The sequence below is a fragment of the Saccoglossus kowalevskii genome, chromosome 21 (genome assembly GCF_978046115.1).
Source record: "Saccoglossus kowalevskii chromosome 21, keSacKowa6.1, whole genome shotgun sequence".
In the NCBI taxonomy this organism is placed as follows: domain Eukaryota; kingdom Metazoa; phylum Hemichordata; class Enteropneusta; family Harrimaniidae; genus Saccoglossus; species Saccoglossus kowalevskii.
In genome coordinates this window covers 26904032-26916401 of record NC_140661.1, presented here as the reverse complement: position 1 = coordinate 26916401, position 12370 = coordinate 26904032, and the positions used below count along the sequence as shown (strand labels likewise).

Here is a 12370-nt window from a genome sequence, read left to right as displayed (position 1 = left end):
AGGTGCTTTTAAAAGACTGTTGGAGTTTTTGTATCATTGAAACTATATTTTCGTCTAATGTATTATAATGTGTAGTTATGTCTAACTAGTAATACTACTTTTTGTACATGCTACAGAGCATATCTTTAACCCCTCATATCACATTATCAATATTTTGTTCTCCTATTTTCGTTCAGTGTTGAAATGCTTTTGAAAACAAAAGTATTTCGTGAAAAGCGTTTTTTAGTTTCGAAGAAGCTATGAAACCTATGCACCAAGAGAACAAAAGAATGTGTGACCCTGTTTTGTGCAAACATGAAATCTCGTTATCTGGCTTTTTATTTCTGGTACGCGACAACAAATCAATATAAAATTATCTTACATTATAATATATATAATATCAGAGGTACATTACTTGGGGTTTGCAAATCCGGTGAATTGATACCAAGATCCCGTTACAAGATCCCGTTTTCACTATGAATGTGGTAATACATGTTTTATTGTTTTATAACAAACCGCCTATGTCATGTCAGAAGGTAGTAGCATCAGTCTCGCTATCTAAGAGATGAGACTTGAACGAGATCTTGACATGATGTCACCATACTGCACTATGTGCGTTGCAAACCCCATATGTCATATATGTGTGTGACGCAAATGTTGCGAATACAATCACAATGAAATTAATTTCAAAATTCTCCACGAATTTTATTATAATTACAATTTAGAACCTTCTAATTTTCTAAACCTGATGATACAATGAAAAACATCTCTTTCTTCATTTGAGATCACAAAACGAATAGTGTCATGTTCACTGTCATCGATCCAAGATACTACTTTTAATTTATTTCCCGCTATAGCTTCGCTAAAATAAATCACTGATATTGACCGAACATTATACACTGACAGTTCACTAGTAAAAGTAGGGTATGCATGGTCCCGGGCCCCGAATGATGCGCAATCCATGCAATATTTAATATAATTTGAATGGTTTATATGGAGATTAACGTCCTCGTCACTGAAAGGTGCTACAAACAAATACACATACTGTGGCACAGTCGGTATAGCGTTAAATTTACTCATGAATGTTGGTTGTCTGTCTTTCAGCATTGGTCTAAGTGAGACCAAATGTTCGGTTAATAATGGTGATGGTTTTCTGGTTTTCTTGTCAATATGCACCATAAGGGTGTCGCATCTACATACTATCTGGCCGTTGTCTGCTAAAAGAACATCTTGCCTCTTACAAATCGATGTCCTTCCGATGGACAAGATGCTGAAAACTCCCCTTAACTTCGTACCTACTTTAACATCAGAATACAAAATAGGGTAGACGTGCATTTCCTGCGTTTTTACAGCATATACGCTCTCTTTCATACGCATCCATAGGTCTTGCAGTCCAAAATACCAGATAGATTGGCAAATGGAAATCAATTTCCACATCTTAAAAGTACCTACAAATGAAAAATAATAACGATTGTGATCAAGAGATATAATTATGTTATCTTTGTAAAACAGCCTAGATTGCCCGTGACAATACAGTAACCCATGAAAGGGAATCCTTCCTAACGCCTTTTATCATTAGCAATCGGTTGCACTGAAGACGCAATTACCTCAACTGCAATTAAACGATATGTCGCCATTCACGTGAATATCATTTACAATCGTGTACTTACAGTAAGTAGTGCAATTTTTAAAATTGAATATGATGATTTCCTGAATTTAGATTTGTTCTTCTTTAAACAATTACAATGAAATCACCTTTAGCCTTTTAATCTTAAGTTCAATCACCATTCATTTATTTTAGCTATACCTGTGATGCCATTATATATTATTACACGTGCCTAGAACATTTTAAACTACCGGTCACATCTTTTGCTGTTGTTGTTTTTTTTTACATTTAATATATTTAAAAATATCAGGCATAGAATATAAAATGCAAAATACACACCTGAAGAGTCGAAATAATCGATTGGGACTTCGTTGATAGATAAATAAATCTCCTTCCCATCTTGTGATATACTTTTTTCCATTGTGACAGTCCGTGGAAATCTGCAATGATATGTAACTAAATCAGTTCAGATGAGCTACATTAGCTTTCAGTAAATTATCGTGTAGATATTCTTGTTTCTTGTACTAAGAACGTAAAACACCGAAATACGTATGTGAAATGGTGATGTCATCATTTCTTGCATTTTCGTCATCCGCAGCCACTTGAAATTAAGCATTGAAAATTGCTTTTTTTATTTTACAATCATAAAATAGATTGTAATAAATATGCATTCTTCTATTACTACTCTGAGTTATGGGATTTCATTGTCGTGCGCTTTTGATCGTCAATTTTTGTAGCGCACTATAGGTAAATATTAATTATAAAAAATGTTATTACATAATACAGTCTGTGTTGCTGTGTGTATTTCCGACTTCAACAATTTGACAATAATTGGTATTACCATAATTATCTGATGTTTAAGTAGCCGACGGATTTTTATGTAACGGAGAAATTTTCAAGTAGCCGACCGACTTTTTGTCAAGTAGCGAACAAACTAAATGTCGCGGATCAATTGCATATATGGGCCACCATAGTAAATAGACCAAAATGGCGACCACAGTTCATAGTTCAAATCGGAAAAAAGTTCTCGTGTGTGACTACATGGAAATATCATTACAATGAAGAGCACCCACTTTAATTATGTTATTGTACCTACCCTCAATTAGCCCCTCATCCAATAAAAACATATAATAACACTCACAAGGAAGCCCACACGAGCAAAACCCTGTTTTATACTCAAATGGGTACGTCATCTGCGTACGGGATACACACTCATTAACACGATGTATGTAAGCATGGCCATTCCCAGAACCCGTCATGCCATTTACAAGATTTAATTTACTTCGATCGAATATTCCTGTGTGTTTATACTCACCTAATATACCTAAATGTGCGCACTCACCAATACCGTTCACTGATCACATCGGGTCACTGTTCGCCAAATCTACAATCCCTGCTTATCGCAGACTTGAATATAGGTCAGAACAGTCAGGCACTGGTCGATTAAAAAGGTTAAACACCACACATGTAATTATCGCACTCCCAGTCGCGACAATAACCTTACATTGTTAGAAACTTCAAAGAACGTTGATAACAAAAATTGTTCGGCACTACCTTTGAGTCACAGCATATAGTTGTAATATTGAATTGCTGTTGGATGTACATGCTCTAACTATTTTAAACGTACAGAGTACGAAAATTAATTTGAACCTGGTATTAATTAGTATACTTCACATGGAATTGGTAATATGAATATTTTTTATCAAGATAAGAACTGTTAGCGTCATATTAAAGTGTATTCTAAAGCAATGTCCTAGATATAGATAATATTATCCAGAATGTTATTTTTTCAGTTCTTAGGTATTTGTTATCTCAATGCGTTAGTAAACAGCAGGGGTATCGCGGCTCACAGTAGCTCCTGTACGCCGGTAAATATCCTTGCTGATTGTTGGTGGATTTTCTGTCTGAAACTTAAATTGCCATGTAGACTGTACTCTCTATTTTGGAAGTGATTCCGAATGCTGGCGCAGCTCACATAACCTTTTTGCCAGACAGACGAGCGACAGTTCATATGACGAATGATCTGGACACTACCGCCAAACATATGGAGATACTTTGCTATCGTTTGTATTTGTAACTATACATACCTAGTAGGCGATCATACTTATTTCATACAAATGACCATACAAATAATAGTAAACTAATGAACAGAATAAACATATAATAGATACAGTCAAATAGATTAATCAAGTAGATTAGTTCCATTGTTAAAAACAACACGGTCCAATATTTTGTGACCGCAGCCAACTCGTATGTAAAAAAATTAACGTGGGAATGTGTCTCAGTTTTGTAAACATTTAAACGCCTCAACAGTGGAAACACCTAGGACGTTATCAAACTTTTCATAAATACAGTTCTTAATAAATTAAAATGGCTGATAAATTTCAAAGTTACAACAAATAGTATTGTAAGATCGTCAAGATTTATACTTAATATTGATGGCCCGGTTCAACATCATTCGATAAGCATGGACTTCAATCCGTTACACCTTGCGGCCATTTATTACATATAAAATATATGGCAAATAAAGTAAATAGTATTATGCCAGGAAATGATTTCTCAATATCGAAAACGACAACAGAAATTTAATTTTATCCAGATATTCAAATGCGCAATTGTCGAATTGAGATACAAAATACGTTTTAGAAAATTACATTAAATCCGTGACACCTGGCGGCCATTCATTATATAAAATACATGGCACATAAAGTAAATATGAATATGCCAAAAAATCATTTCTTAATATTAAAAACGACAACGGAAATTGAATTTTATCCAGATTTTCAAATGCGCATTTGTCGAATTGAAATACAAAATACGTTATAGAAAATTACATAAGCTACGGTACATAATGTTATTTATTTACGAACGTCCCCATGAACATATCACAATATGTGATGAATTCAACATTGTCGAGAGTATAGCGCACAAATCTAAATTGAAAATTGATATATTGAAATCAAAATTTAAATATTCAAGGTGTATTGGTAGGACCCGACCTAGTTTCGACGTATACGCAAAGGGACCGACATATCCGGTGGCAGTCAAAACATTGTGGAGCTAGGTATTAATCAACAACATTTCAAAATGGGTATTGTCAGTTCATTGCTAGTAATTCTTCTGAATACAGTGGTACTGTGTTTACATATTTTTTTCTTTTCAGTTTGATCTTGATACGACCTTCAATAGATTGTTCAATCCCTATCCGACTAAATTGGTAACCACGAGACTGTTTTATTCGTAATGTTGTGACATTGTATTCATGTTATTAGCAACAAAAGATAATATATAAAACCAGTGTAACGTATACAGCGCGTATCACTGTATTCCGTGCTACGCCCTGAAATGTCAGTGCAAGTAATGTCGACATATTTCAACTTCCAGCCAATGGAAAACGCCATAGTATTAGAGGTGTGGTTTAAATGACACTCAAAATCAATCGTTTAATTAATTAGACTGTTTCATTTTTCAGCTGGCTTGGGTCTTTGTCCGGTTCCCCCGCCGAGAATGTTTCCATGTCAAGGGACCGGATATGGCAATACTTCCTTGTATTAAATCTCGCCGGTTTGGATTTTTGTTTAGCTTGAAAACAGGTCAAGAGTTAGATGAAATAATGAAATTTTACTCCAATATTCCAATTTTCAATTTGTCGTAGGTTGCGCTCAGTCCAATTTAATACATTAAGCTCTTTTTTGAAAGTTTAACTGTGATAATGAGAATAAAATAATGAATGGCCACAGTATGTAGGGTAGATGTAGGGGTAATATAAAATGGAATAAAACCGCTGTGGTTTTATTACTTGAAGCATTAAATATGAATATTTTTCATAGTCTGAGTGTAAATTTCAAAGATGAAACATAACTTCTTTTTTTTTATTTAAACACTATTTTTATTTCCTGTCAATAATAGACATACAACAAAAAATATTGCATTACATAATGGAAAAAGGAAGGAAAATTAAAACTAAGAAAAAGAAATTTACCCATTATCTAACCAATTAGTTAATGGTTTCCATTTCTGATAATGGATAAGCTCTTTGTTTTTGTTTATTGCAATTTGTAGTTCAATATTTCTATTTTCCCTGATCCAATTTTTTATATGCGTATTTTGTTGGATGAACCTTTTGAACCCTACATGTATATACATATGTTTTAAATAATAAAATAAAATGATTTAATAATATATTTTCCGGTTCACATAGACTTATAATAATATTTTTGACATTACAAACAAAATTGGCAATAAGTTTGCAATCACTTTGCAACAATCTCCACAGTCTCTTTACAACAATACAGTTAACAAATAGGTGTTCTAATGTTTCTTCTTCTTTTTCACAAAAAGAACAGCGGGGGGAAATGATTATTTTCCATTTATACAGTTTTACATTAGTTGTTAAAACTCTGTGTAGAATTTTGTATTAGAATGCTCTAAGATATGTGGAGATTGTTGTCTTGAAAGGTAGTTCAAAATTACATTTTGTTTCATCCCATACAAATGTTGGAAGTCTATGGCAATATTTGGCTCTTCAATAATGTTTTCACACAAAGACTTGTACACCTTTTTGCTCGTCAGTGTATTAATTGCAACATACTTAGAATTCCATTTGACTTTGTTTTGAAAATCACACCACTCATGGGTATTAGCATGAATGTTCTCTCTCCAGTCATCTGGTATTGCAGAGATTAGGCCTTGTATAGTATGGTATTCTGTCAAAGTGATACATTTTACCTTCCAATATTGCCAGTCATGAAAGTTTCCATAGATTAGGTCTATTGTTCTTAATACTTTTTTTCTTGCCAAACTTTTTAGATAGACTGTACGAAAGCCAATTTTTAAAAATCTATTGTTCCATAATATTTGTTTATCAATTTCAGGTGTTGTTTTTGGAGTGTATGATGTCAGAGATGACCATTTCCGGATAATATCACAATAAAAGGGTGGGATTTGATTTTCAAATTCTGATTCATCATAGTAAAAAAACACATGGTCCCCAAACTTTTTCAATAGTCCCTTCAATATATCCTTCCATCAGAAACAAACCGTTTCACCCACATAATCCGTTGTGCTTTAAAAAATGAGTCCACCTCAATCATATTTAATCCACCCTTTTCAATATCTGAAATAAGGATGTTTCTTTTAATTGTATCCTTTCCATTCCAAATAAAATTGTAAATAATACTATTGATTTTTTTATAATTGATTTTGGCACAGAAATCATTGATGCTAAATATATGAATTGGGAAAGGCCAAAGCTTTTAAGGATCTGTATTTTACCAATTATTGAGAGTTTTCTTCTAGACCATAATGAGCATACTGACTTCAGACTGTTGATTTTCTTCAATAGACATGTCAGATGCATATGTAAAAAAAAACTCCCAAAATTGCTATTCTATTTGACCATTTAATATTTATTTTTTTATTTTGGTCTGTGACCATACCCCAACAAAAGAGCCTCAGTTTTATCCTTATTTAGATTTAATCCTGAACATTTTCCAAATTTGTTACCTGTATTGAAGAGCGGTATAATTGAGGTGGGCTTAATTGTACAGGTTATGTCGCCTGCATAGATTACTAACTTAAAACATTTTTTTAAATGTACCAATACCATTTATAGTTGGATTATTTCGAATACACCTTTTGCAATAGGAAAATAACCAGTTGATCTTCCATGATTCATTACGCAGGAAGAGATGCTACTGTAAAATGTTTTTACCCAATTTATAAAGGAATTACCAAAATTAAATACCTCCAATGTTTTTATCAGAAATTTGTGATCAACAGAATCAAAAGCTTTTTTGAAATCCAGTGATATTAACACGCCATGTGTATTTTGATGTCTAGTTAGCCACATTACATCAGAAACTGTGCGAATTGCATCACCTATAAATCTGTCCTTCACAAACGCACATTGGTCTGGGTGAATGATAGTTGGCAGGATGGTATAAATGCGTTTTGCAATTGCTTTAAAGGCTATCTTGACATCTGTATTAATGAGGGAGATTGATCTATAGTTTTCAAGGAATGTTTTATCTTTGCCTTTTTTAGCAATCAGGATTATGACCCCTTGTCTTTGCGACTCTGCTAACTGTCTCTTTCTATGAGAGTAATTTAAGCTATTGAGTAAATGTGAACTAATAATGTTCCAAAATGTTAGATAAAATTCAGCTGACAAGCCATCATTACCAGGTGTTTTATCTTTTGGTAATAAAGTTAAGGCTCTAAAACATTCATTCAAAGTTAGTGCTCCCTCACAATACTGCTTTGCTTCCTCACCTAGGCAAGGGATGTTAGTACTATATAAAAATTGTTGAGCGCCCAGTTCTGATTCTATCAAATGATCTTTCGCATACAGATTTGAGTAGAACTCTTTAATATAGGACATGATGTGATCAGTATTTGTTTCCTCAGTATTGTTAATTTGTAAGCGTTTCACAATTGTTTTAGTTTTGTTTGATCTCTCCAAATGCACAAAAAAATTATTACTTTTTTCTCCCAGCTCGTAATGATTACATCTAGATCGTATAATGGAACCCTGTACTTTATCATTCCAGATTTTTCTATTTTCAATTTTGTCTCATGATATTGTTCTGTTTTAATTTCATTATCAAGATTATTTTCCAAGTCCTCAATTAATGATTCCAAATCATGAAGTTTTTTGTTTTTTTCTTGAGCTTTTGATTTTGAATAGGTCATTGTAAAACGTCTTATTTTATTCTTTAGATACTCCCAGGAAATCATTGGGTCTTTGCCTAAAAGCTCAGACTCCCACTCCTTGATTTGATTTGATAGCTTTAGGAAATAATTTCTATCTTTACACAAAGAATTATTAAATTTCCAGTAGGACCGACCATGTCTTCCCCATAATGCACTTTGAATACAGAGAGTAATAGCGGAGTGATCTGAGCAGATGGATGGTTTGATTTCTACTGACTTCACAAGATCAGAAATGAACCAATCATCAAGACGGCATTGTATGACAGGAGATTGTTGTCTCCATGTGAAGCGTTTGCTGCTTGGATTTTTTATTCGCAAAATGTCCACTAGATCAAAATTGGACAGTTTATCATTCACTTTATCTATTAATCGTTTTTTGTATTTTAGATTCCCTACTTGTATATCCAGTGTAGGGTCAAGGCATACATTAAAATCTCCTCCCAAAATTAATTGCTTACTCTCACCTAACATGTTATTAAAACTAGAGCACCACAAATCATAAAACAGAAGTTGTTCACTGGAGATACTGGGTGTGTAGATGCTTCCCAATACCATTCGTAAATTTTGGATGGTGACATCCAGATACACAAATGTCCCTTCATCATCATTGATGTTATCATGAATTGTAATATTGGCTAATTGTCTAAATAAAATACATACACCCCTACTGTGATTAGTACCATGTGAGAAAAATATTTTGCCATTCCATTGTTTTGTCCACTGCTCTTCAACCTCTTGAGAACTATAAGTCTCTTGCAGCATAATAATGTCGCATTTTTTGCGTTTCAACCATGTAAATAATTTGATTCTCTTTATATTGTTTCTAATACCCATCACATTAAGTGAGAGTAAATTAATTGAGAGATCATTCATGGCAAACTATATTCAATGCCTTAATTGGTTTACAGTATACCAGATCATAAATAAAAAAACAATAAAAAACGAGAGATCGAAAAAGCAGAAAAAGCAGGTGACAAAAGCTACGAGAAAGGAAAAACAAAAAAGGGAACCAGACCAAACAACAGAAAAGTACAAATGTTGCATGTGCCAACAGAAAATGCATATGGCTATCAAAATACCAGTATTGCACATACAAACAAAACAAAATTCTAGACGCTTCTCAGGCATCCCAACAGATGAACGTTTGGAGGAGCATGCTCGTGTCCCCACCTGAGAGATGCAACACAAATTATGTATTTATATAGCTCAGTTATTCCCCTTAATGGTTTCAAATGGTTTCTGCCCTTTTAAGATAATATCCAATAGGCAATTTCCATGACAGCAAAAATACCAAACAGAGGTAGAGAGAAGACTATACATATACATATACATATACTAACTTATGGCTGAGCTATTTCCGGTCTGTAAATATCATCGATACAGTATAACTTAAGCTTTTACCAGCAGACACTCTTGCTTTCATTGGCAGCAAAAACAACTCTACTCAAATCAAGTATTGACTACATCAGTGTTAGCCGTATATTTTTTACCTTCAATAAATAGTTCATCGTTAATAAATCTTGTACGTTTTCATTCTTTAAATGCTGCTTCCATCACAGGCCGTAAACTTTGTTTAATCTTGTAGTCTGTCATGCACAGGTCTGCCTTAATGAAAATGCCCGTACCTTCTAAAACTGAGCGCCATTTATTCATTAGCATTTTCTTTTGGTAGCGGAGTGGTAGCTTGACAATAATATGTCTTGTATTTGAGTGTCTTTCCATTCTAGTGTCCGTCTTTTTTTGAGTGAAAGCGCGATGAGCATCGTCCATGAGTAGGTCCCCATTTTGAACTTGTCCGCCGCTAACTGTTTTACAATGGCCACGCAGTTTTCATTTGTTTCCTCCTGTATTCCTCCTATTCGCAGATTGTAACTACGCGAATAACGTTCAAGGTTCAATGCCGCATTCCACGCAGATGAAACTTCTCTTCTCGATACTTCTTGATGGTGGCGTAATTCAGTTACATGGGATTCAGTCTCCTTCTGCCTTTGATTTAGGTCTTCTAGCTCGTCACTGTGATACTGAATCGATTTTTGAAAATTCGCTGTCTTTGCTTCGATTGATTCTATCTGATTATATAGCTTTCGTTACTCACTAATTACAGTAGATACCTTCTCCGATATGTCCCCGACATCTTTCTCTAGATTTTGAAGACATTCAGTTAAAATGTGTTTTACGGCTGTCAAAGTAACAGCCTCGGTTGTCTCTTTTCCCTTACTACCATCGGTTTTAGCGCCGCCATTTTGGAAATACTTCGATGTATTTTGGCTTTCAGTTGTCTGACTTCCAACTTGACTTCTTGTTCCACTCGCCATATTACACAGTTCAAAACACTTCTTTTTGCATAAGAAGAACTTTATAAGGAAGTATTACTACTCAGTACAAACTTTATGAAAGACAGTTTTACGAGCTCTCTCGAGGTGAAGACATCGACGCTGCGCTAGTACTCAGCCGTGTTGCATGCCGGGATTACTACATAACGTTTTGCCATAATTCCATCTTGTTTATTTGATACACAAGGAAAAATTAATGTGCGCCAGGATTCACGGATTCACTTCACTTTGAATAATTGATTAGTCGAAATTGCTATGTCACTTAAAAACAAGGCGAGCAATGTGGGCGTGAGCATTGTTGTGCTCTTGGAATAAATATTTGCATTTGAGTAAAAGCAGTATTTGTAAATTGTTTTTAATAAATACTGCGGTATTGCTTTTCTCCGATTTACTATAGCTTTTGATCGTTTACTCACTTTTTTTCAGCATTATCACAATTGCGAAATCGTACTAAAAATATAAATGACGTCATCATATAACGCTGTACAGAGCGAAATGCGTTACTGTGCTCTAATTCTCGGTGATTTGTTGTAAATTCTAAAGACGCAGGTCTCCATTTATTTTCTTTATACTCTTTTGTTTGTCCGATACGGAGAAAATGTTGTGTCACAGAGAGCCGAATTCTAAATGACTGATGCTTAGTCTGTTAATCATGTCAACTTCTCCTATACATTAGGCGCCAATAATTTTAAAAAGGTCAGTAGTATGAGTGAGCTTGGTGTTATAATTAAAGGGCGGTAGTCGTCGCCACCCTTCAACAAGAAATTGAATTTTGTATGACAAATATTGTTCTGGGAGATAAACAATTTTAATTTCCAAATTTAATGTCATTGTTACTACTTCTATTTTTAGTTCCTGTATGTTTCTTGATTGTCAGCTCGTCTGGTCTTATTCACACAGGCTTTGGCAATGTAAATTGTGTACAGATTATTCATTAGAATTTCAAGATATTGATGAATTTAATTCCACTAAAGGTGCTTTTAAAAGACTGTTGGAGTTTTTGTATCATTGAAACTTTATTTTCGTCTAATGTATTATGATGTGTAGTTATGTCTAACTAGTAATATTACTTTTTGTACATGCTACAGAGCATCTTTTTAACCCCTCATATTACATTATCAATATTTCGTTCCCCTATTTTTGTTCAGTGTTGAAATGCTTTTGAAAACAAAAGTATTTCGTGAAAAGCGTTTTTTTAGTTTCGAAAATACTATGAAACCTATGCACCAAGAAAACAAAAGAAAGTGTGACTCTGTTTTGTGCAAAAATTAAATCTCCTTATCTGGCTTTTTATTTCTGGTACGCGAAAACAAATAAAAATAAAATTATCTTATAGTATAATATATATAATATCAGAGGTACATTACTTGGGGTTTGCAACTCCGGTGACATGATACCAAGATCCCGTTACAAGATCCAGTTTTCACTATGAATGTGGTAATACATGTTTTATTGTTTTATTACAAACCGCCTATGTTATGTCAGAAGGTAGTAGCATCAGTCTCGCTATCTAAGAGATGAGACTTGAATGGGATCTTGACATGATGTCACCATACAGTATTATGTGCATTGCAAACCCCATATGTCATATATGTGTGTGACGCAAATGTTGCGAATACAATCACAATGAAATTAATTTCAAAATTCTCCACAAATTTTATTTTAATTACAATTTAGAACCTTCTAATTTTCTAAACCTGATGATACAATGAAAAACATCTCTTTCTTCATTTGAGAT

At 33.9% G+C, this 12370-nt stretch overlaps 1 protein-coding gene across 1 annotated transcript; it reads right to left on the bottom strand.

Annotated features, from left to right (window-relative positions):
* Positions 1-659: 659 nt before the first annotated feature.
* LOC146729836 (uncharacterized) lies at positions 660-3013 on the bottom strand. The gene is made up of 3 exons (XM_085494982.1): positions 2901-3013; positions 1925-2025; positions 660-1427 (listed from the first exon to the last, which is right to left on the bottom strand). The coding sequence occupies exons 2-3, from the start codon at positions 2004-2006 to the stop codon at positions 694-696; spliced, it is 816 nt and encodes a 271-aa protein (XP_085351108.1). The 5' UTR covers positions 2007-2025; positions 2901-3013; the 3' UTR covers positions 660-693.
* Positions 3014-12370: the final 9357 nt, after the last annotated feature.